At 40.6% G+C, this 24,251-nt stretch overlaps 1 protein-coding gene and 1 long non-coding RNA gene across 6 annotated transcripts in view; both read right to left on the bottom strand.

The window, feature by feature from the left end:
* The window catches only part of LOC120405684, a 59,227-nt gene extending 42,771 nt beyond the window's left edge, over positions 1–16,456 (bottom strand). Inside the window, exon 1 of one of the 2 annotated variants that reach the window (XR_005598766.1) lies at positions 16,001–16,456. This is a non-coding gene — a long non-coding RNA (uncharacterized LOC120405684). The remainder of the gene's footprint in view (positions 1–16,000) is intronic. The other variant, XR_005598768.1, reaches the window with a different exon arrangement.
* A 4,802-nt stretch (positions 16,457–21,258) lies between these two features.
* Positions 21,259–24,251, bottom strand: part of DKK2 (dickkopf WNT signaling pathway inhibitor 2) — a 146,311-nt gene continuing 143,318 nt past the window's right edge. For all 4 annotated transcript variants that reach the window (XM_039539390.1, XM_039539388.1, XM_039539391.1 and 1 more), the window contains one exon: positions 21,259–24,027. In XM_039539390.1, the coding sequence (XP_039395324.1) occupies positions 23,777–24,027 (251 nt within the window). In that variant the 3' untranslated portion in view covers positions 21,259–23,776. The remainder of the gene's footprint in view (positions 24,028–24,251) is intronic.

Here is a 24,251-nt window from a genome sequence, read left to right as displayed (position 1 = left end):
CCCGCCCCCTTTTGGGAATAAAATTCAGTTAGTAGTGTCTGTTCTAAATATACTACTTCCAAGCCCTTTGATCCTAAACTGGAACACAAAATAGATCTGCAGTTTCAAGCATAGTTTCTTGCCTACTGTGAAACACTGAACAGGACCCTCCCAAGCCACATATATAAGGGGAAAAAGAACAGTTTCTCATTCTGCACAGGACAAGCAGTACAAAAAATTCACAAATCAAAAGCCAACAATCTTGGTTACTGTATGGAAGCATTCTAAACCTGACAATGCAATGTGCTCACACAGGCAGTGCTAGTATGATTTTACAGCATGCAGATTACTGTGGGGAAAAAGCTTAGTCGAGTTGGACAAAGATTTTATTCTTTAAAGTTGTCATGTTTCATCCTTTGCCCCCTACATGCACTGAATGTATTTTGCATCATGACATAATAGTTTTGGGTTGCTATGGAAGTGCATATTGTTGTTTTAGTTGTCCTAGGAAACACAGAAACAGCGGCTGATAGCGGCGGTCATGCTATAGCTCAAGACAGACAATTGTATTTTCTGCTGTTCAACAAAAAGTCTTCAACGTCAGCATTTTGCCCCTGCAATTGTAGAGAATTGTTTGTGACTATTTGTGCTGTACTCTGATACCAACCAAAATATTCCAACTCCACACTGTTGAATATACAATCTCTGTCCTAGGGAGTTCTGTCTATGGCACCAACTCACCAAATCACTTCATCCCATGAGCAGTCTCATTGGCTTCAGTTGGACTATTTACACATGAAAGTTAAACTACGTGCTTAAATCCTTTTCTGAACTGGGGGTTCAGTAAACATCAGTAAATTAATGTTGTTCTCAGTTGCAAGTGAGGATTTGTGAATTTAAGTTGGAGAGTTTGTTACTATCACTTGTGTTTTACAAATGGCAAAGGATGTATTAGCTTTCGGTGATCCCCCTACCACCCACAACTCAACTGAGTGAAATTATTTTTAAAAAGGAGAAGGAAGGAAGAAAGAGACTCCTGAGGTAGTGCCATGGAACTGAATGCCAGCTACTGCTGAAGTGTGTGTGTAGGCTGAAGCATAGGTCCAGTATAATCAGAAGTTAAACATGTATGCCTTTAACCCAGCCAGTGTGGGTAGGACTATTAATGGCATTATTGTGAACCCATTTTACTGATACCATTGACTAGCTACTCCCAGTAGTTCTATTGACTCTATGAAACTGCTTGTGAGAATGACTGCTCATTATTGTGAGTTAGGGGTTCACAAATTAGCCTTCACATAGGCCAGTGAGAAAGTAGGACATGGTAGTTGTGTATGCAGAAGCTATTTCCTTTAGTATTTGAAATGATTGCTTTAAGATTCTTGTCCCAGCAACTCATTGGTTTGTCTTAGTCTGGGACAAGCAATATGTGAAGTGTCAGATAGAATAAATGGTAGCCCAACTAGAACACTTCAAAAACATTTTAAGAGGCGTCTGTGAAATTGGATTTTTTAAATTAACAACAGTTTAAGGGTTTTGTTATTCAGGTAAACTGGCGCCTAAGAGAGAAAGTACAAACTGGGGAAAGCAATATCAAGACCAGTTAATTTTTTTTAAGTGTGTGTTTGGTCGGGAGTGGGTACAGTTCTTGTCTAATTCTCGAGAGAGACTTCTGGGTGTGGACGACATTTCTGGCTATAGTTCTCTATGGACTCAGCACTGGGTGTCAATAGCACACAGCACATCTGCATTTTCTGGCCTAGGATAGTTCATTTCATTACTACATCCTTTTTTTTTTTTTTTGGAATTAGAAAGAGTGAATCTGCTCTTTTGGGGAGGAATCCAGTGAAACTATTGTGCCAAATGGAGTTGTTTTATGTTCAATGCATAACTGCACAACATTCAAACCATCTCAGTAAGCATGGACTTCAATTTATTGACCGATTGTGGCTCTAACACATATTTAGGTTCTTTCAACAGAAGATTTAAAATGTAGGTGGTATGATAAAGCAATATTTGATGAGACATTTGATAATTGAGGTTCTGATACCCAGTTGCTTTCGTAACCATTTAAAGAAGTGTTTTGAAGAAGTGTTTTTTTTCCAAATTATAGGCTTGTTTTCTTAAATCAGTTGAGAGTTATTCTAGTGTAAAATCAGCATGGCAAGATCAGAATCAGGCCCAGTATTTGGAAGTGCTTAATCACAGCAGTCAGCTGTTTTAGGTACAACTTGTTATCGGACTTACAATATATAGACATAGCATGAAATTCTAACAAAATGCCAATTGACTTCAATGGGCCCAGAATTTCACCCATAGTATACAAGTTGTGTGTTTAGGGCTTTATCCAAATCTCACCGAAGTTAATGGATACTTCCATTGGTATCAATGGATTTGGGATCATGCCCTTAAAGAATATGCTCACTCCCTCCTCTCTCACAACCTTCCTCCACATAACTAGTCTTTTACCTTTTCTCACCCAAGTGTTAATATGCCATCCCATGTTTAGAATTCCCTCCCATTTCTTACGAGTCAAGAGAAATCTTTTTCCTCCTGGATAACCCTCTTGCATGTGCAACCCTTCCCGACACAAATCTTATCTACAGTTCCATGTTATCCTCCTACAAATTTCTTCTTAAAACCCTCCTTTGACATGATGCTTACCAAAAAAAAGCTTGGCAACAGTTAGGCTGCCGGTGGGCTCAGACCACTACCAATCAGGATGACCAATAGAGTCACATTGTTTCCTTTACTCTGCTCATCTGCCTATCAGTAGTTATTTGTCTGGTACTTAGATTGTAAACTTTTTGGGGCAGGGACCTCCTTTTGTTCTTGTCTTTGGACAGCACCTAGCACAGTGGGGTCCTAGTCCTTGACTAAGACTCCCAGATGCTACAGTAATGGAAATAATGGTGTCTGCACCCCTTTGCTTTTTTGAACATTTACCAAGTATATGGTCTGACTAATTTAGATTGTAATCTTTTGGGGGCAAGTGCTGCATCTTATATTTCTCTACTGTTACTACTAATGCCTGGTTTTTGCTCTAAGTTTTCATTACTGAATTTTGAAGAGCCATTAGTAGAGATTCATGGGGAAAATTTAACATGCTTTCAGTTAAATCAATTAATGAAACTCCCTTCCCAAAATAGGATTGACTCTTATTTGTGGTTAGCAAGAATTACTCCTATAATGCATGAGGAAGAATCAGATCCAAGAATATTTATACGATCACGTTTTTCTTACTGTTTTCTGTTCATTTCTGGACACTTCTAGAAAGATTGACAAGTTGGAATGAGTTTAATGAGGAACATTCAAAATGTTTTGTGGGGCAGTAGGGAATGACTTACTACATGAGGAGAGATTAAAAGAATTAGATGTAGACTGGTTCAGTGATGACTATGTGTGACAACCTACAAATATTTGATGGGTATTAATATCACCAAGGAGAAAAAATATTTGGAGAATACAAAAGAATGGGAGTGAGAACAGAATAAAATTAATAACGTCTGAATACCAGGAAAAACTACCTCACATTGATTTATAAACTCATGGGATAGTCTCCTAAATAAAGGGTTAGAAACTCCCTCCCAGTGACACATTTAAACCTAGACTGGACAGAACACTAGTAGAAGTATTATGAGAAACAGAGATGGGATGACCCAAGGAGTTGTTCTCCATCTCGAAATGAAATCATGCAGCCACCTTGGAGATGTATGTTTATTCCAACAAAGCAATTGTATAAACACTGTCTTTTTTTGTCCTCCCAATGATTTCACTTAATTCCTCTGAATTACAAGCTACTAACTTGGCCTTGTCATTGCAATTTGTTTCAAGTCTGTGAAGTCCCCTCTCCCTTATCCCACTGACTATTGGTGGGGTGGGGGGAGAATCACACTTATCCATAACCCCAGAGTAACTTCCAGGATAGAGGCATTAGTTTTTAACTTCATAGCTCTTTAAAAAAAAAAGTTGTAATCCTCAATATTTTTTAAAATTTCATTAATGGGTTCCCCCTGGTGGTCAAATACTACCCTAAAATCATCATAACCAGAGACTACATAGTGCATAAAGTCTCTGCCCCTTTATTTCAAAGGAATTTTAAATTACCATTGACGCCAATAAGCCCAGGAGTTCACTCTATGTTATTTCCCCATTTTTTCCTCTCAAATGGAAGCGTGTTTTAAACATCCCAAAATGCTACATTTAATTAAAACTATTTGAAGATTGTGTTGTTGTTCAATGAGCAAAGCATGATACATAACACTGAGTTTGCATCTCACTACATTTAGGATAAGAATAGTTTGAGATTAGCATTTTGTTTACCAGTGATTCTGTGTATCCACATCATACATATATACCATCAATATTTTCTTGCCTTTGTCACTGTGTTTCCCTTCCACTAATGGACATGAATAGCCTTTCTTCAGTGGCTCATTTTAGCTGTACAGTTTCCCATCATTTTTATTGCTGTTGAGTTCTTATTCAATTTTTAGTCCTCTCTTCCCAAAAACTGACAAGAGGTCTGTAAAAGCAGCAAAGAGTCCCGTGACACCTTATAGACTAACAGACATATTGGAGCATGAGCTTTCGTGGGTGAATACCCACTTTGTCAGATGCATGATATATTCACCCACGAAAGCTCATGCTCTAATACATCTGTTAGTCTACAAGGTAGCCACAGGACTCTCTGCTGCTTTTACAGATCCAGACTAACACGGCTACCCTTCTGATACTTGACAAGAGGTCCTATTTCAGGCAGGATGTCTTACATCTGTCTCTAGCTCTCTTGTCTTTCTTTCCTGTATACTGTTCTCTGATTTTGTCCCCTTTCCTTCCATTTCCTGTCACCCTTCCTTTCCGTCACCATTTTCTCTTTGCTCAGCCCTTATTAGCCATCTTGCTTTCCATTGTCTTTTTGTCACCTCCTGGACTCCACCCTACACATCTCAGTCCTCTGACAACTGCCACTGGGTTCAGTATCTTACCTCTTGTCAGGCAAGGAAAGCATTGTTTGCACCATGCGGCAGAAGATACATGTGAGCTATTTCATCATGGCGAACAGAATAGGCAGGTTTTCATTTTCATTCTGCTCATAAGTATTCACTATCACTATTGTCAAGGCAGAATCAATCTCAGGTTCACACGTTGACTACATTTTTGGGACACTCATCCCCCTGAATTCCACCACATATAAGGAGGATATCATGGGCCAGATTGACAGCTGGTTTAAATCCACTGAAGTCAATGGAGCTACACTGATTTATATCAGCTTAGGCTCTGGCCCTGTGTACTTATTTTTTTTTTAAAAGGATGGGTGATTGTATCGAGATAAAAGCCAGAATGTGAGAGGATGTAGGTGTCTGCAACAACAACACTGGATATTTACATTTTCCTCCTCCCCCCCGCCCAAGGGTTTAATTGTTTGAACGTAATTAAGCACAATTCACTGAAGGAAGTGGAATCGCTGTACATTTTTATACAGAGAAAGAACACGTTATGATTTCTACATAGAAAAATAACCCAGTATGATGGATGATCTGAGGATGAGAAAGAAGCTTTAGAAGAGTTCTGCTTCTGAGAGAATGTTAAACAGACCAGGACAACAGTATCAAATCTGCTACTGACAGAAGAGACATAGATTGGCTTGAAGTTTCCTCTGGCTGTCTTTATTCCTTTTACAAGCTCCGGTCTTCTTCTAATCTCCCTAGAAAGTGTTACATCACTTTAGGGAGAAGAAACTTGAGATAATCCGAAATTAAGGGAAGGACCCCAGTGAATTAATAGTGACGAGTTGAACGCATAGTGCCTACAGATGAGTTTTACAGTTGGGCTACTCAGCAGCACAGGATGCATATTTATGACAATGCAGCTGTCATTTATGACAATGAAAGCCTTGGGATTTAATGGGTTTTAGTAATGGAAGTTTGCACTGACAATAAGTTGGCCTGGATCATGCATCTGACTTGCAGCTAATATAGATTGTCACAGGGTTAACTTATTAGAATGACAATGGCCAAGCCTACTATGTCAAGGAAGTTCAGAATATAGTAAAGAGCTTGACAGCACAGTCTACCATCCCACCAATCTCAGGACATGTTGCTCAAATGCCATGTTGTGGTAACACAACATGTCGCAGATCCCTGAATCCAGTTCAGCTTTGCTCAGCTTAATAGCCAGGAATCAGCTATTAACTTATCCTCATAAATTCATTTAATATGAGATAAGTCCCCCAGCATCTTGTTTAATCTTATCGGTCTTCCAGATGCAGGGGGTGAAGAAAGTATGGGAATAACTGCATGCCCCAAAATATCCGTATTCTGATGGCCACAATCCAAGTCCTGACTAATGGTTTCGAAATGCTGAGTACGGTAGTTAAACAGGCATCTAGATCTTTCACTAGGGAGCCCTCGATCAATGCGTGGGGGGCAAAAGTGAGAGATGCTCTGAAACCTGAAGCAAGACAAGAGATTAAAACCCATAGCGTCTGTGAGTATTGCAGATAACATCAAAAGGGCTGTGTCCATATGAAGGACAAAGAAACAGTCCAAGGAATTATAAATCAAGAAACTCGAAGACTGAGAATGTTAAATTGAATGGACTTACAAAAGAGGATTCTACTACAAGGTTTTGTTAGTGGCTTAGAAATGGTGCAGCGTTCCAATAGCAGATAGGATATGCACAGAGATTTCCTGATACAACCAGAAGCCTTGGTCTTTGCTGCACAGGAACTTATGGAAGAATGATGGTCGGTGCAAGTGAGAGTCCTGAAAAGCTGTAAGTGAGCGATAAGAAGTTATGGGTAAGATCACTGGGAAAATATTGCAAACTTGGTAAATGCTGTTGGGAATTTTGATTTTTAAAATGAACTATGGGGAATATTTCCATGTTTCCAGAATATGGCAGACACACTTCAGACTACATAGTAAGTTTTTTAAAAAATGCATAGTGGAAAATTATACTAACTAATTGCAGGTCAATCAGAAGCATGCAGAAAAGTCTGGCAAATTCTGCAGATGTTTTCACCAAAGATCTGCGGAATTTAGGTGATTTTTGACTTTACATCACATTTTAAGGAATGAGTCACTGACTCATAACAGACATGCAATTAAATGAAGATATCTGTAACGCATTACAAGTCCAAGATCTATCACTCTAGTCACATTATCAAGAGTGTCTAACCATTTATGGAACAATTCAGTTTAAACAACATTAAACAGCAAAAAGTAAGAGATTCTATCAAAGTCTGGACTCTGTCTTCCACATGCTATGTCTGTAAGAGATTGAATATTGCCACTGCACTTCCTGAATTTCTAGAAGATGCAAATCAAAGGATTTTAGACATTAGAAATGGAAACAACTTTTTAGGTCATCTAGTTGTACAGTTTTGTCCAGTCTTATTTTAAGTGGCTGAAGATATGAGATTTGCACCACTGACCTTGTGAGACTGTTGTACGTTTAATAGATCTCACCATGATGAGATCATCCCTCCCACAGAAAGTCCCATGGGAGGCGGCCCATGAAAAGGAAGCCCCCCATGAGTTTCTTCTTGCAGTTTTTCCTCTGACAGATAATTGGAAGGCATGTTATTTGTTGTAGTGCCAATGGACCAACCAATATTGTGGTCTCATTGTGCTAGTCCTGTACAAATACTAGTAACAGAGTCCCTACTTGAAAAGCTTACATTCTAAATAGACAAAAACAGGCAGGGAGTAGGGGAAAAGGATAAGAACACACAAGCAGAGCTATCGATGTGATGGTGACAACTGGCACATAGTTCTGCCATTTTTGAGGGTGAGAGAGTGGATTTGTCAGGAGATTAGCTACACAGAAAGGCAAGGAAAAGGAAAGAAGTGAAGGGTCAGAGCAGGGGTGAAGAGGAAGGTCTGAGTGGCAGGCAAATATGGAGTGAGATTGAGGTGAAGAGATTGAGATGGGCAGTATGGGATTGGTGCAAACCACCAGTCAGCACAGGGCAGAGACAATCCAGTCAAAATTGTGGAAAATCCTATTAGTGTCAATCAGTCCCCGCTTTATATGCTTCTCTGCTGGCTTTGGCTTCTGGCTCATGCGTCCTTGCAGTTTCTTTTCTTAAAGCCACATGGCAGGGGACAGAGGAGGGTTTTGCACATTTCTGGGTCTGGGGGATGCTGCAGGGAGAGAGTTGGCCACAGCAGGATCTCATTTGACCTCTCCCTTCCTAGTGCAGCAGTCCCTAAATAAGCTGCTCCTACAGCTGCCAGCTTGAATATTTGGCATACAATACATGCAAAGTTGTACTTCAATGAATTTGTGATGTAGTATAAAGGATTTATGGGCATAAGTATGAGATGGCCTCCTTACCAGGGGGTAGTCAAGCTATAAGTTGGTGCTTTATCATAGGGACCTCCAATTTATATTATATTTCTTTTCAATTACTGTAGTTTGTTTTTGTTGTTTGAGCCAAAGCCTTTTGGACTCCCATTGACTTTAGTAGCCTTTAGATTAAGCCATTCATGTGTTGCTTTTATTCCTTTTTTCCTGTATCGCCTGCTAGTAGATTGCTTTTGAAACCCAGGGTGATAGTTGTGACATTCTGTTTTGTTTTTCTTATCTATTTTACATATTATATTTTGTTACTCTGCTTGTATGCATTGGCAACTCATGCCTTTATCATAAGATAAATGAGCATTTTTTAAAGTTAGATGGATGGCTTTGTTTACCCAGTACATTAGTATATCGGCCTTTAGACAAATTCAAAACAGTTACAAAGAGTCTCTGTCATGGACAACCACAATCAATTACAGGGGTATCTTGTTTAATAAAATGGCTGAATCGCTTATAAAAGGGAAAGAATAAAAGCTTAAAAGCCAGATTTTCAGGAAAGCTCAGCTCCACAGAGGTCATTTAAAGACCTAAATCAAATGGCCAGATTCATGTTGTCATTCAACATGCATGGCATTTTTGGAGCAGGAGCTGAGCACTTCTGAAAATCTGGCCCTAAATTAAATTGTGTCTGTTAAGCAGCTCATTTTGCAGCAAAGGAGCATTAATATTTTAAATCAGGTTGCTCTGGAGAAGTTTCTCTTCCTACAATTCCAAATTCAAATAGGTCAACATCTTATTCATATACCATTCAAATACATAAGAAAAGCTAGTTAATTTAAGTTATGGGAGAAATTGGGGACATAACCCTTGCTATCTTATATGCAAGCTCTATTTCATTTGAATTTGTTGAAAATGTTTGTGCTGTGCTATTTGTTGGAGGATATTTTGAACCACATCATGTACTCAGAAGATACTGTGGATCTGTTTCTTCTGTAGGCATCTCCAGTGTATTGAAGGAGATGAAAGGCACATGCAATCCCTGGAAACTAGCAAACAATTTCAGAGATCTCTTTTTATTCCATTTTACTACCAGTCATTCTAGAATGTATTTATTTTTACTAGACAAGACCTCCCCCCAAATCAAACTGATTACAAAATAGGTTAAATTACACTCTTTGATCAAGCACTTATTATGGAATTCCTCCTTTGATCTCCCTAAACCAAGTTCACAGACATGATTAGTGAATAGCATTCTACTGCAGGACAAAAATGTGATGCAAGAAATGACTGTTCTTTATGGGTAAAAGTACTGCGGGGTAAATTTATATCTGTGTCTTCATGGTGGAAGCTGTGGCAAACTGAAACAGTGTGCAGCATCAGATGAGACTTTGGAAAGAGCAACAAAGATTATCCTTACAAATCTTGTTTTAAAGATCATATTTAACAAGGGATACCTGCTTGTTAGAAGTTAATTAAAAATTGAATTTAGATTTACTAAAGGATTTTGTGGGGAAAGTTCTCTCATCACTGACAGCAAGTTGGCATGGCTGATTAAAAACAAAGAATGCTAGCACTAGATCTGATCCTGGGAAATTATAGATTTTAATAGGTATTTAAAAGTATTTCAGGAATTGTTACTGGGGGGGGGTCACAGAAATTGTATCCCTCCCCCCAATTTGGAAGATTTGGTTAATCCACTGAATAAACAGAAGCCCTCTAAACTAGGTTGTACACACAGGACAAAGGGTAGGTCTACACTGCAGCTGACCGGTGTGATATCCCGCTCAGACAGACATACATGCACCAGCTCTGCTTGAAGTAGTGAACTAAAAATAGTAGCATGGTTATGGTGGCATGGTTGGTGGCCTAGGCAGTATGAGATATGGGGTTGGGCAGGATTGTACTTGGGTAGCTAGCCTGAACCACCAGCCACACTACTATCTTTATGTGTATATATCTACCTGAGCTGAGAATCACACCTCCCAACTGCAGTGTAGACATATCCATAGACCTGTGGCTCTCAACCTTTCCAGACTACCATATCCCTTTCAGGAGTCTGATTTGTCTTGTGTACCCTCAAGTTTCACCTCACTTGAGAACTACTTGCTTACACAATCAGATATAAAAATACAAGTGTCACAGCACACTGTTACTGAAAAATTGCTCACTTTCTCCTTTTTACCATATAATTATGAAGTAAATAGACTGGAATATAAATATTGTACTTACATTTCAGTGTATAGTATATAGAACAGTATAAACGTGATTGTACGAAATTTTAGTTTGTACTGACTGTGCAAGTGCTTTTTATGTAGCCTATTGTAAAACTAGGCAAATATCTAGATGAGTTGCTGAACCCCCGGAAGACCTCTGTGTACTCCCAGGGCTACATGTACCCATGGTTGAGAACCTGTGCTATAGACAACTGCATGGAGTGACATGAAACTGCCTGAGCATAACTGGGGGTATGTCTACACTACCAGATTAGTTTGATTTATCTTAATTCGAATTTGTGGAATCGACCTTACAAAGTCGAATTTGTGTGTCCACACTAAGGACACTAATTCGACTTTGTGAGTCCACACTAACGGGGCAAGCATCGACATTGGAAGCGGTGCACTGTGGGAAGCTATCCCACAGTTCCCGCAGTCCCCGCTGCCCATTTGAATTCTGCGATTTCCCCACAATGCATGCCGGGGGGAAAAATGTGTCAAGGGTGGTCTTGGGTAACTGTCATCATTCAACATGCTTTCGGATGTCTCAAGGGGAGATGGAGGAGCTTACTGACTCGCTCGGATCTCAGCGAAACCAATATCCCCATTGTTATTGCAGCTTGCTGTGTGCTTCACAATCTCTGTGAGAGCAAGGGGGAGACCTTTATGGCGGGATGGGAGGTTGAGGCAAATCGCCTGGCTGCTGATTACACTCAGCCAGACAGCCGTGCAATTAGAAGAGCACAGTGGGAAGCGCTGTGCATCGGGGAGGCTTTGAAAGCTAGGTTGCTCAGGGAGCAGGGTAACCTGTGACTGTTCAGTTTCTTTACAGAGAAGCTGAACCTGCCCCTGCTTCAATTACTGTTGACTTTCTTCTGCGGTTACATACCCCGTTCACCACATTTCCCCCCTTCCAACACACGTTTAAAAATAAAGTTAATGGAACATTGTTAATTAACAACGTTTTCTTTATTAATGAATTCGCGTTAAAGGGTTGAAACAGGGACGCAGACTGTGGTGGGTAGGGTGTGCAGTGATGTTAACACCGCTTCTATACTCGAGGAATGACAGGCTCCTGCTCCTAGAGCGGTCTGCAGTGCCGGACTGGTTGTTTCAACGGAGCCTGCCATCCCTCCTTTTCAGGACTCCGTGTGCGGGGGCTACGTGACCTTGTGACGGGGGAGGATGGTTACAGATTCCCCTGCTGCGTGGCTCTGTGGTCCGGGACAAGGACGGCTGCATAAGTTCTGTAACCGCCCTCCCATGCCACAAAGTCATGTACCCCCCACCCACACAGAACATGGAAAACACCTCCCAGACCAACCAGGGTGCCTACTGACTGCACTGTGTGTGTGACCTGCTGTTGATCCTGCCCTCGTGTCTGTACCCTGGTAAAGGTGACTGTCCTATTCAATTAACAACCCCCTTTCCCCCCCCCTTCACAGACAGTCTTCTGTAGAAAAACTTGACAGAAATAGTAATTAACAGCAAGCTACTTTTAATAATCAACTACACAGTTAGGGGATGAAACTGGGATTGGGGCTTCAGTGAGCCAGGAAGGGGAGGACTTCTCAACATTTAGGGAATGAAAGCCTTCTTGTATTTGTGCACTCTGCAGGGGTGCAGTGACAGTTTTCACAGCCCCTGTCGCCCCTCCTTCTTGTTACTTTGGGTGAGGGGGGGTTGGGACTTTGTGGCGGGGGAGGGCGGTTGCAGATACAGTGCAGGGGGGCTCTGTCCTCCTGCCTGTGGTCCTGCAGAACATCCACAAGGTGCCGGAGCATGTCAAATTTTCCCTGGGCATTTCCTATGTGGCTGGTCAGAACATCCAAGCTCGGACTGCTGTCCAGAGCGGTGCACTGTGGGATAGCTCCTGGAGCTACTAAGGTCGATTTCCGTCCACACATAGCCTAATTTGACATTCCCAGAGATTTTACTTCGAAAAGGAAAAAGTGCTAGAAAGTCCATAAAGTCTTCTAGCGACTGCACTTTTGCTATCAGTTCTCTGTGGAAGGCACCCAGATATTACAGTGATGGGCTGAAGTGAAGTAATTGATAGAAATAGCACCCCTGGAAATGTATAACCCCAACCTAGGCTTAAAAGCCATCATGCAATGTGCCCTGAATTTGTGCACGCTAAATGGAGGCTAGTTTTGAAAAATCTCACTCAAATATTTCATAGCATTTAATGATATCCTTAGTTGCAAACCTTAGTGAAAGAAAGTAGACACTTTCTTTCATAGCCACAATAAGCACATGGGTGAGTCACTACTGTAAATCTTCAGCCTGGCATGCAGGGTATCAAGTGTGAGAGTTGGTTTAGCATAAACAGGATCCTGTGCATCAAGCCTCTAGGGCATTGTGCTGAAATTGTATCATCATGGGTTAGAGGATATTACAGCAGGCTGTCTGGAAACATGTTCACTCTTCCCACATATGAAAAGTCAACAGGTCTGCTGAACAGAATATCTCAGCTTATTTATCACATCTCCTTGTGGACTGTGTTGTGGTGGCCACAAATGAAATCATTCTGCTTTGCCAGGTGATAAATGTTGTGTTTCTGAAAGCTTGTTTTAAGCTTTGATAAGGCTAAAAGTGTCAATCCTCCTCCTGTCACAGGTCAAGTGGAATGCGGAACACAACAGGCTTCCCCACACACCTTACCACCATGTATCTTGCCACTTTACTTGGATTTGATCCTGCTCCTATTGAGGTCAATGGCAAAGCTCTCATTAACTTCACTGGTGTGTTACCAGGCCCTTCAAGAGCCTACGTGTCAGTAGGAAGAAAAAAAAAGTTCTCTTTGGTTTATTTCCACATGGGGCCTCTTTTTGAGAGAGCAAATACTGCCAGTTGGACCAAAGTTGATTTGTGCTAGAAGCTCTAGTTCTTTGGGACCGAAGCCAATACTGCCAAACTCAGCACATGTAGAAAATGTTACTGTCACATCATCAGAATAAGTTCCAGTCCCTTTGGTTGATGCTGGATTCAAACCAGGGTGCTTCAGGTGAAAGGTCAGAGACTGAAAATTAAGTTGACAGAGAGCTATATTCCTTCTCCCTTCTTTATTAAGAAATCTAGGCAGATTAATTAACTCCTGCTCCACGCTTGGCCGGCCAGCCAGCCAAGTATGCATCTGTCCCCACCCCCCTTGTGGCAGACAATTTTTAATTCACATCCTCATGGTCTCCATTTGATAGGTCTGAGTTAGATTGCTGCATTTCCCACGCAATAGATTAAAACTTGAAACCGAAAAACATTTTTAGCATATGACTGTCATGAATCATTTGTTTAAAAAAAAAAATGCTGAGTGAGATCTCTGTCTACTGCATATTCACCTCGCCTGTCTGTAAAATGTAATTTAAATTACCATATTGCTTTAGGAGCGTTTTGTAATCCTAGCTATACTAAAGGCACTGGTTTCCCAGGATAGGAATGGCAACTAGTAGGATTTCTGTTAACTGACAGTTAACTGCTGTCAAGTGAGACTGTGGGACACACCTGAAAATGTTACTGTTAAGGCTACATATAACCAAAAGAAAGTAGTCAGTGGTTCTACCGGTTGGTGTTTTGCCTCCTTTACTGTTTGATTGAAGGATTATCACCATCTCTCTACTTCATTTTCCAGTTGTGTGGTTTGTAAGATATTTAGGGCTTCAATGGGTTATTGAAGTCAAGTCAATGGACAAAGTCTTTCTATTGACCTCAGTGGGCTGTGGATCAGGCCTTCATTTAAACCAGAAGTATGAGGTTCTCCTGCTCTTTGTTTTATTAGGAGACAAGGACACAAGCCCAGCTCCTCAGAGGTATTTAGGTGCCACTGACATTTTCAAAAAACTGTCACTCTGCTTCTGCCTAACCATGTAGGTACCTAAGTCCCCTAGGGACCAAAGTTTCTGCCAGATGGCAATTGCCAGCTCGACAGCTACTGAGCTGTTTGGAATCCTAACTCAAACCAAAGCCCCAGAGGGCCTGAAGTGGGATTCCCAAACTAGGTGAGGGGACACTTATCTCACCATTGGGGCCCAATCCTGTAGGTACTCTCTGAGCATGGCTCAGACCTGAGACCTGTCAGTCCCTACAGCAGGATGGCTGGATGCAAGCCACTAGGAGATGCGAGTGCGGGTGCAGCACAGCACACGCACAAGAGATCTCTGGGGTCACAGGGAAATGTAGCATGACAGAGAGGTATTGAACAGCAGCAGACGAAAGTTTTAGGGCACAGGCAATTTATGTGGCTGACCTGGTTTAGGTGCCCAATTCGAGAAGAGGGTTTGTGGCTGAGGTGCCTCTCTCAGGCCTGTCAACCTGGCATACTAGGTCAGCCACTTAGTGACTAAGCCTCTCCTGGTGGCTTAGCTGACTCCCTGCTCAGCTTGTTGGCTTTGAGGATCCTTTTTTAGGCTCCTAACTATCCCCATTAATTAGGGATCCTGATTGCCTAGCTCTGGGACAAGGATTGCACCAACTGGCAGGCCACCTAGGGGGAAAATATTGCAGTGCTGAGCAGAGCAGCACTTAAGTACCTTGAGGATCTGGCCACTGTGTCTTAGTGAAGAGATTAATTGAATGATACCACTCCATACATAGCAGTGTCTGCTGTGTGTTTGTTATTACAACTTATTTGCATCGCAGTGCTGTTATTTCTGCATAATATTTTTCCCACTTTCCTGCTCATGCCAGCTTCCCTGATGCCCTTTATACTTCTTAGAACAGGCTCCTTCTGTGCATCTACCTTTTCCTTCTGCTTCCTCACAAACAATATTCATTTCATGAAACATTTGAAAAAATAAATTAATGTAACATTGCAGTACAAACTTCAACTTCTAGTAGCAGTAAGTGTACTATATAGACACCAAGTTTTTTTTCTCTATAATTCCATTCATGGCAACAAAGTTATGCTTCAGAACCTAATTTTTTTGTTTTTAAAAGTGGTTTCCAGTGCTTGTGATGGTAACCTTGAAAATATGAAACAAAGCATAAACCACTGTTGCCTCCCTAAGTCTGCATGCAGTCTGAAACAATAGTTTTGAACACAGCTGGAGGAAACTTCCCGAATTTCAAAATTTTCAATTTTTTGTGCAAAAACTCTATTTTGATAAAAAAAAAAACCAATAAAAACCAGAGGCAGACCCAAAGAATTTTTAAATTAAAACCAAGAGAGCTGGTTAAAATTTAAATAAAAATTAGAGCCTATGAAATATTTAAAAAATAAAATAGAAAACTATTTTTTAAAAAGATAACTGCAAAATAGTCCCTGATTTTTGAGCCGCTTTAGTTCTGAGAGAGCTGTGAACTACAGAATTCAACTCACTGTCTCTACAGTGAATTTAAATGTCAACAATACTAACATGAGTATTTCACTGATCACTTTAGCATTGAATGTATGTGGCCCAAACTCCTAAAGAGCTGAGCAGACCAGAATGTTCCCTATAGGGCTTTCAAAACCTCCTGCTCCCATTCTAGCAATTTCTATAACATGAAGTCACAAGGAGTCTACTCACCACTAGAAACCCTCCCCTTGTAGCCACGGCTGGGGAGTAGGTCAGTCAGTCTGATGCCCCTTCCTGCAGGTGCTCACTCTGTCTCTTTCCCTCACATAGCTCAGCCTTGCTTCCAGCTAGGTCACTGCAGTTTTCCCCTTCTGGAGGTGGGGGTTTGTGTACCAAAGTCTTTCTGTACCAGCAATTCCAGACAGGCTTCCAATTCACTGCCTCTTAATGGTACTACTTCTCCACTAGCTGTTAGGGGATCCTGGGCCCAACCTCTTCTCCAAGTTCCAGCCCAGGGACCCCACAACCAGCAGCTATGGTCTACACTATCCTCCCCTGTTGTTGTTTCCCTGGACTGCTTCCTGCACCTACTCTCCCTAGCCACAGAGAAAGTAACTGCAGATCTCTTCCCACAGCACCTGTCTGTGCTCAGCTATCTGTTTTTTACAAGCTCTGCCTCTTCCTGCCCAGCTGAGCTTAATCCTTTAATTAGTTGCTCCTTGGTTCCTCCTCCAGGTGCAGCTTAAGTGGTTAATGGGCCCACCTAGCCACCTTTAACCCCTTAAGGGATGGGTGTGGGGCACCCCATACAGTGGTTACATGCTCTAGTTGAAAAAAATCTGTGACACAGTGAAAACTGGGGGGCATTGTAGTATGACTGAAATGTAATATGAAAATAAATAACAATTGATAGGTACTACTTGTATCGTTCCCTTTCATATTTCATTCAATAAACCCAAAGCCATCATCACATTTTCAGTTTGCTGCACTGAGGTGAAACAAAAACCAGGGGATATTGCTCTAGGACAGGGGATGCCAAACTTACTGACCCTCCGAGCCATTTACAATAATCTTCAGAAGTTCAAGAGCTGGGTGCGCCAGCTGGGTCTCGGGACTTCTGGCCTGTGACAAGGTACTGGGGCTGGGGATTCTGCCCTGAGAGGAGCGGGGACTCTGGGTTTCAACCCTGCTCCTACTGAAGTCCCAAGCCCCAGCAGGTGCACCCCGAGTCCCAGCAGGTGCCTCCCCTGGGGCTAAAGCTCCATCACTCCACCGTAGGGCAGAGGCCCCAAGCTCCCCCCGACACAGTCTGGTAGGTGGAGAATGGGGGGAGGGGCATGAAGGGCTCCGTGACCTGTACTTTAACGGTAAAAGAGCCATATGAGGCTCAGGAGCCACTGTTTGGCCACCCCTGCTCTATAATTTAGAACCTTCCAGCTTGCCACAGAGTACATAGGAACATACGAATTGCCATATTGGGTCAGACACAAGTTCCATCTAGTCCAGTATTCTCTCTCTCTCTGTGGCCAGCACCAAATGCTTCAGAAGAACATGCAAGAAACCCTACAGTATGCAGTTGTGGGATAATTTGCCTTCTATGAATCTTAACACCTTATATTGGATTGGCTGAAGCCTTGAAGCATGAGTTTTAATAATCCTTCAAAAAACATTTTTAAGCCTAAATTAAAATCTATTATTAATGTATTTAAATATTTGTATGTACCAAAAAATCTCTTCACTAAGAGTCTCCTTCTGTTTGCTTGTTCAAATAAATTATTTCCCTGATGGTGGTAACAAAACCATTCCCGGCACAGAAATTATGATATCACAAACACAGATTTATGGTGTCATGAGACGAATTGCCTCTTTGCAAACATTTATCTTCAAGAAATAGTCACACCCCCACAAACACACAAAAGGCAAAGTGCATTAGTTGTAGTTGACAAATGGTATACTACAGTACAGCATATATACAGATGGCGTTGGAATGTTTGTTTAAGTCTAGGTTTCACTCAAGAACTTGGTTAGGTTGTGCTAGAGTTGTGCCTGTTTACACTAGGGGTGTATTTTTTCCCTTGAATGTATAGATTATGCACTGACTGTGAAAACAATACTAGTTCACCTTGCCAAATGGTTGCATGTCAATTCTAACTTCTACTACCAGCATTATATATATTTTTAACTTTCAGGTTTTGGAGGCATACTATGCTGCATATATAATCAAAATTGTATAACAATGCATATCCTGTTGAGGCTTAGTGATAGGTGAACTTCAAAAGGTTTGACGGTAGGAGTTTGATTTGGATAAATACCCAGAATTCTGGATACTTCTCTAAAGTATCTGAACCTTCTGTATGAAAATTTTGAGCTGGAAATCTCATGAAAACAGGCTTGCCAATGGGAATCGTTGTACTAAGATTCTACCTCCTGTCAGTACTATGAGAACAGGCTTGCTCATGCTATTTTGGTGCTCCCATTTTCAACCCTGGACAGAACAAGAAAGTCCAGGAGTGTGTTGAAATTAAAAACAACCTGATAAATCCATAGGTCAAGACTGTCAGTATGATGCATGCTGTGGTCACTCAGAACTTCATGGCAGTAGGGGGACAGAAATCAGATATTCCTGTTCCAAAGATACAGACTGCTACCTAAGGAAAACCTCTGTTAGAGCACATATGCTCATTTCATTGTCCACTAAATTACACCCAAAAAAAATAGTGTAATTTCATTGTCTTTAGTGAAGTTATAGGATTTATTGTCTTTACATCACTTTTTGTATGAACACCCATCTCCACCCAGTTTAAAGGCAGGGCCATTATATTCAGTAGCAATGGTAATCAGCACTGACTTTCAAACAATAACAACTTTTAAATGGCTTAACCCACTAGTTTATTGGACCATGCAAAGTAACTCTTCCTCTGTGACAATTGGCTACCTGCATGCCAGATTTGAAAGGTTAAAATTCAGCCACTTTTTATCTTCCCCCCAACAAACTGACTGAACACATTTTTAAAGCACATACATTGAATTTTTTTATTCCATCTTAAATATAACTATATTACTACAATAGCTAGAACTGCTCAAATAATGAGGAAAAGAGGTTTAAACATATTTGCAACTAGATGGCTTGCTCTGAATTTGCCACCGCTCATGAGGTTGTTATTTCCAAATATTTGACCAGTCATTGGCATTCGTGAATGTATTTGTGTTGTGTGTGCAGTGTGTTATTCATGACTGTTTACATTTGTTATTCTCCTGTGAAAATATCAGTCAGTCAATTAGGGAGCGGAATCAGTACCAGGCTATTCACAATTCGTGATTTCCGGTTAGTTGTCGTGAACAGTTACTAATCAGTTTGCAAACCATCCACAGTCTAAAAATCACTAGCCCAAACTAGTCAGCAAATATGGATGAAAAACATATGCAGTCTCAGAAAGGCTTTGTGAATTGATCACCAGAAAACAAAGGGGGCCTAAATTCATAACATTTTTGGTTTGTTAATTACCGTTTGAGCCGCTTTGACAATAAGAAAGGAGAATGTGTGTCCCAAGTGTACCTGGGAGCCCAGGGCTAACATTTGTAATCTGCCTATCATTTTGAAAAGTATTTTTATGTTAATTGTGGGGTGGGGGATTTTTTGCTAGCATCTAAGATTCTAAATTGTATTTTTCTTTAAAAATGATCTTGATATATTTCAAAAGGTTAATTTCTACATGAAGATTCATTCCTCCGCTTTAGGAAATGCATCATGCACCAAACTACTTCTAAACAGTCATAGAACAAGCTGGTACTGTAAAAAACAAAGGCTTTATTTGTACCAGACATTTGTAAATAAGTCATTGACACTTGTGCAATAACAATAGCAGCTCCAAAAATAGCACAGAACTGCCAGCATAAACAAGTTTCCAATGAGATCCACTCTGTGTTGCAGATCCATCAGGGTCAGTCACAGCAGTGGTGCTCAGAATAATAGCTAAGGGAACAGATGGAGTTCTGCAGTGCAGCAGCAGCCCCCTCCTGCTTTCTTCTCTTCCTTCCCTTGCAGCTGCCTTTCAGCAGAAGAAGGTGGACTGGGAATCCTAGGCCACCAACAGGCTGTTGTCTATGCTAACTCTGCCCAAACTGAGTGTTTTTCTCAAAGGTTTGGACGCACCCAAAACCTGTAGAAACACTGAGGTTTGACTAGGCAAGAAAGCAACGCCTGGTGCTGCCAGGGGAAATGGCAGAGTTGACTTGACATTTTTTTAAAGAATTTTTCCTAGTTTGTGCCTCCCACCCAAGATATCCTAGTTCCCCGCTCTTGGCTTTACTTCCATCCCACTCCATTCTTATTGTATTGTAAACCCTTAAGGGTAATCTGCATGGATCTCACACAGCAGATTCTCTTCTGCACACTCTCTGCAACAGGAGCAGCTCCCTTTCTCCCCTGTCCTTAGGCCTTTGTGTAGGGAGTGTCAGCAGAGGACTCCATACCCCAAGCACCTGATCACCTCAGTCTTGTCCCTCCTTCCTTCAATCACTCCCTATGCCTCTCTCATCTCCTACTATGCTGCACTGAGCAGGTAAGCAGCTGACTGGCAGAGCAGTGAGAGGGCACGAGGAGAATGAGAGGAAATATGCCACTGCTCAGCAACTCTGACAATGGCCATTAACAGAAAGAGCAAAACTGTTGAGGAAATTTTTTCCCTTCTCCCAGCCTCATCTACTGACTAGAGCTGGTTAAAAAAAAATATCCAACAAAATTTTTTGATGGAAAATGGGTTTTTTTTTGCTGAAACAGAAGTTTCCTTGGTAAATGTCAGTTTTCTCTACTTTTTTCCTCACAGGTTTTCAAGAATAATCATGCTGTGATTAATATCAATATGCCATATTGTTTAAGTACAATCTCTGGCTATTTCTATCTGTGTTCTCTTACCACGGTGATCACTGGGTATCTGAACAGCTATTCTATTTGATTTCCTAGACTCTGAATATTATATGCATGCAGATGGGGATATTTTTATTTAAAAAGTAGTTATTCTTGATAGCCTATGGGGCAAATTCACCTCTCAGTTGCATATATACCACATATCGGTGAACAGATACCATTAATTGAAAAGTAGAAATCGCTGCTTCTTTAATGAGCAGCTAAAATAAATGTTTTTTTGTTCTTTAGGCATGTGTATTAAAGTAAATGGCAAAACTCCTATTGACTTCAGCATCCAGCCTGTACAGTATACAGTGTTGCCAACTCTTGTGATTTTATGGAAAGTTTCATAATATTTGGTAGGCTTTTATTTTTATTATTTTTTTAACCCTGGCAGTCAAGAGACTGCCTGAAAACCTCAGCTTTAAAAAAAAGTTTCTAGCCCTCTCAGTGCTGTAAAAAATATGAAAATATGAAACAAATGCACCCTATAAATCCAGAAACCAGATGACAACTCAAAAGAATCCCAATTTTTAAAAATAGCTAATGATTTTTTAAGCCGATCTACTTATTTTGGGGCCTGACTCATGATGTTTTGGCAATACTGAGTATATCTTCCAATCCACCCTATTCAGTAAAGACCTACGCTTAAACAGCAGGCAAGGAATGTGGGTAAATATTTTTGGGAAAAAGGACATTTAATATATTTCATCTTATTATACATTATTTTTCTAAATTACAAAGTCATCAGGCAGCACATATATTCTGCTACAAAGCTTTTTGTAAGAAATATCTCTATAAGAAAATACATCTCATTAAACATTTCCTGTAAATAAATTACTCCAAATACTACGTTTTGTGCGGAGAAGGGGAGGTTATGCAGAAGTCAGGACATAAGATGCAAATCACTAGAGGGGACAATTCTTCAACTCCCTACTCACATCGAGTAGACACACTAAAGTCAGTGAGACTGATCTTATATGCATGTGCTGTTATGGTGTACGAAAGGGTTTCGGAATTGACCTCTATATTTCAGTTGTTCTGCTGAAATGATTCACTTTCCAGACTTTATTTCTGTTCTCAGTTGCACTGAAGTAACTCCATTGAAGTCACTGGAGTTGCAGTAATGTAGCACTTGTGACAGTGAGATTGGAATCGGATCATCACTTTTTAAGGAATATGAGAGCCTCTCTCTACAGACCATTCCCTTTTTAACAATAAAAAGTGGCTTGCATATGAAAATTATTATCCTATAAATCATTCTCTTTAATCCGATATTTATGTTGGAATTTAGATTCTTATCAGAGATACAGGAAGCGTAGTTCAGATCTGATTTCCAGTAAGAAAGTTTGAGTCAGAAGATGTATATGAACCATTATTTGTACAAAAGGCACTGGTACAGAAATGCAAGGGTGGGGAAAGGTGCCATAAAGGGGGAGAGGGGGGAAGTCAAAAGTTGGTCTTCACAATTAAAGTAAACTACTCTGCTGTACACAAGCTGTTTGGAACTGATTAACCAAAGGGGAGAGCCATTGTCTTATAAAATGTGGAAACAGATATTTCAGTAAGTTAATTATATAATCCGCTATTTTTAAAAGAAATTCCAGTCTCTTTACTTACGTTTACACAGATAACATTCCTTAAAATAAGTGAGCAAAGTAAGAGGAGGTGCAAAGATATTAAGAAAGAAGTCAGATGGTGGACATCCTTCGTTTTAGCCAGTTCACGAACAGGGTAGTTATGTTAACAGATTTCTTTATCCACTGTAGTCAATGTGAATCCACTGTTCACAACAATATCCAAACTGTTAACATGCATTCAACCAGAACCTGTTCTCTTTTCAGTCTGAGCTGTTGTGTCACATCACATGACAGCTCGCAGCATGTCATAGATGACAGCATCACATGTTACTGTCTGTTCTTTAGGAGAGGCGATGAGATGCTTGCAAAAGTCAACTTTTTAATTTTTTTGCTGACTGTGCAAGGTGAATCCAATCCATTTTAGCTTCTCCAAATCATGGAAGAACCAGATTTACACTAACAGCCTATTGTTACTGTTATAGTATAAAACATTTAATTTATTAGCATACAATCTAATTGTAGCAGATGCAGGCAGCATCTCTTATAGTTAAGGTTGCAAAACAATTTCTGTTATAACCTTCCATATTCAGATGTTCATAACTTTTCAAAATATTACCTTTATGGAACTATCCATAATGCAAGCATGTTCTGACAAGAAAACTATATTTAGTAGGTCTACGAGCAACTGAATGGGTATCATTCTGGACGCATCATGCACATACTTTGCTTTATCTGCTCAGCCCATGTATGCTAGCAGTATACCGAGACAAATACAAGCTATTAATTATAGTAACTGAAGATGAACCGATTAAGGCATTTCAGTTTAAATATTTATAGAATTATATATATATTTTAAACAAAAAAAACCCTGTTTAAATGCCTCTGATCAGAAGAACTGCCACTGGTGTTTTGAAATCACTGTGTGGTGAGATTTTGCCACTCCCACTGGGGCCTGCAAAATCCAGCACTCTTGCCCTGCAGGAGTGCTTTCCTTTTTCAAGTGACAGCCCTGATTAACAAGATGTATGGACATTCACAGTAACTTTTATTCCCATCTCTAACAGCTGCGATTTATCACTAATATTTTAGTAGCCAATAATGTGTTGACAGAAAAAGTCTTCCTGTAAAGCACTGCTTTGTGTTGGAATATGCTGTATACAATTTATTTAACAGTCTATTACCATGGTGGAAACCTATCCCACCCCTAACACTGAACTCTTGAAAAGTCATGGGACCATGCAGCTTGATAAATGTCAATAATTTCCATTCTGCTTTTTTATAATAGTTTTTTTTCCACAAACTGTCGAAATTATTTACACAAAGAAGTTGCATAATGGAAAAACTCCAGCCGCCATCGCATTGACCTCCAGTTCAAAACAAATGCAGTTTGGGGTGATTTCTATTCCTACCACAATCATTACTTTAACCATTCTGTGTTTATTTACAATCCTCATTTCCGACCATGCTGCAATGCAAATACACAAATTCACAGTCCGTTAGTAACATTTTTCCAATCCTCATTCAGATTTTCTGACATACATGAAGTCTTGATTTAGAAGAATAAGTGGCATCTTTCCATACTTTGCAAGACAGCCCTTTAGCACAGTCACATCGCTGGAAAATCTCCAAGCCGTGAGAGCCTTTCTTGCGCTGTTTGGTACACACCTCCCCCTGATGCAACACAGGTTTGCAAATTTTGGTCCAGAAATGGCGAGCACAGCAGTACCCCTCAATGCAGTCTGATGATCGTAAGCAGGGGTCTCCTTCATGCCCTAAGAAAAGCAAACAAAATATTTCAGTGTCTGAGACAGAAAGTATAGATTCAGAATAGTCTGGCTCAATGTTGACCAAGAAACAGAGGATATGATACTCATCGGCGGGTATTTGAAGTACATAAACACCAAGGCCTGGGGGGAGTTAGAGAGGTGCAAGGAGGATGTCAATACAATCTACTGTAAGGCCTGATAAGGAGAAATTCAACTAATGAAGCCTCACG

The sequence above is a fragment of the Mauremys reevesii genome, linkage group 5 (genome assembly GCF_016161935.1).
Source record: "Mauremys reevesii isolate NIE-2019 linkage group 5, ASM1616193v1, whole genome shotgun sequence".
Lineage (NCBI taxonomy): Eukaryota > Metazoa > Chordata > Testudines > Geoemydidae > Mauremys > Mauremys reevesii.
Note: the sequence above shows the minus strand (reverse complement) of the source record. Positions and strands in the feature narration are given on the sequence as shown.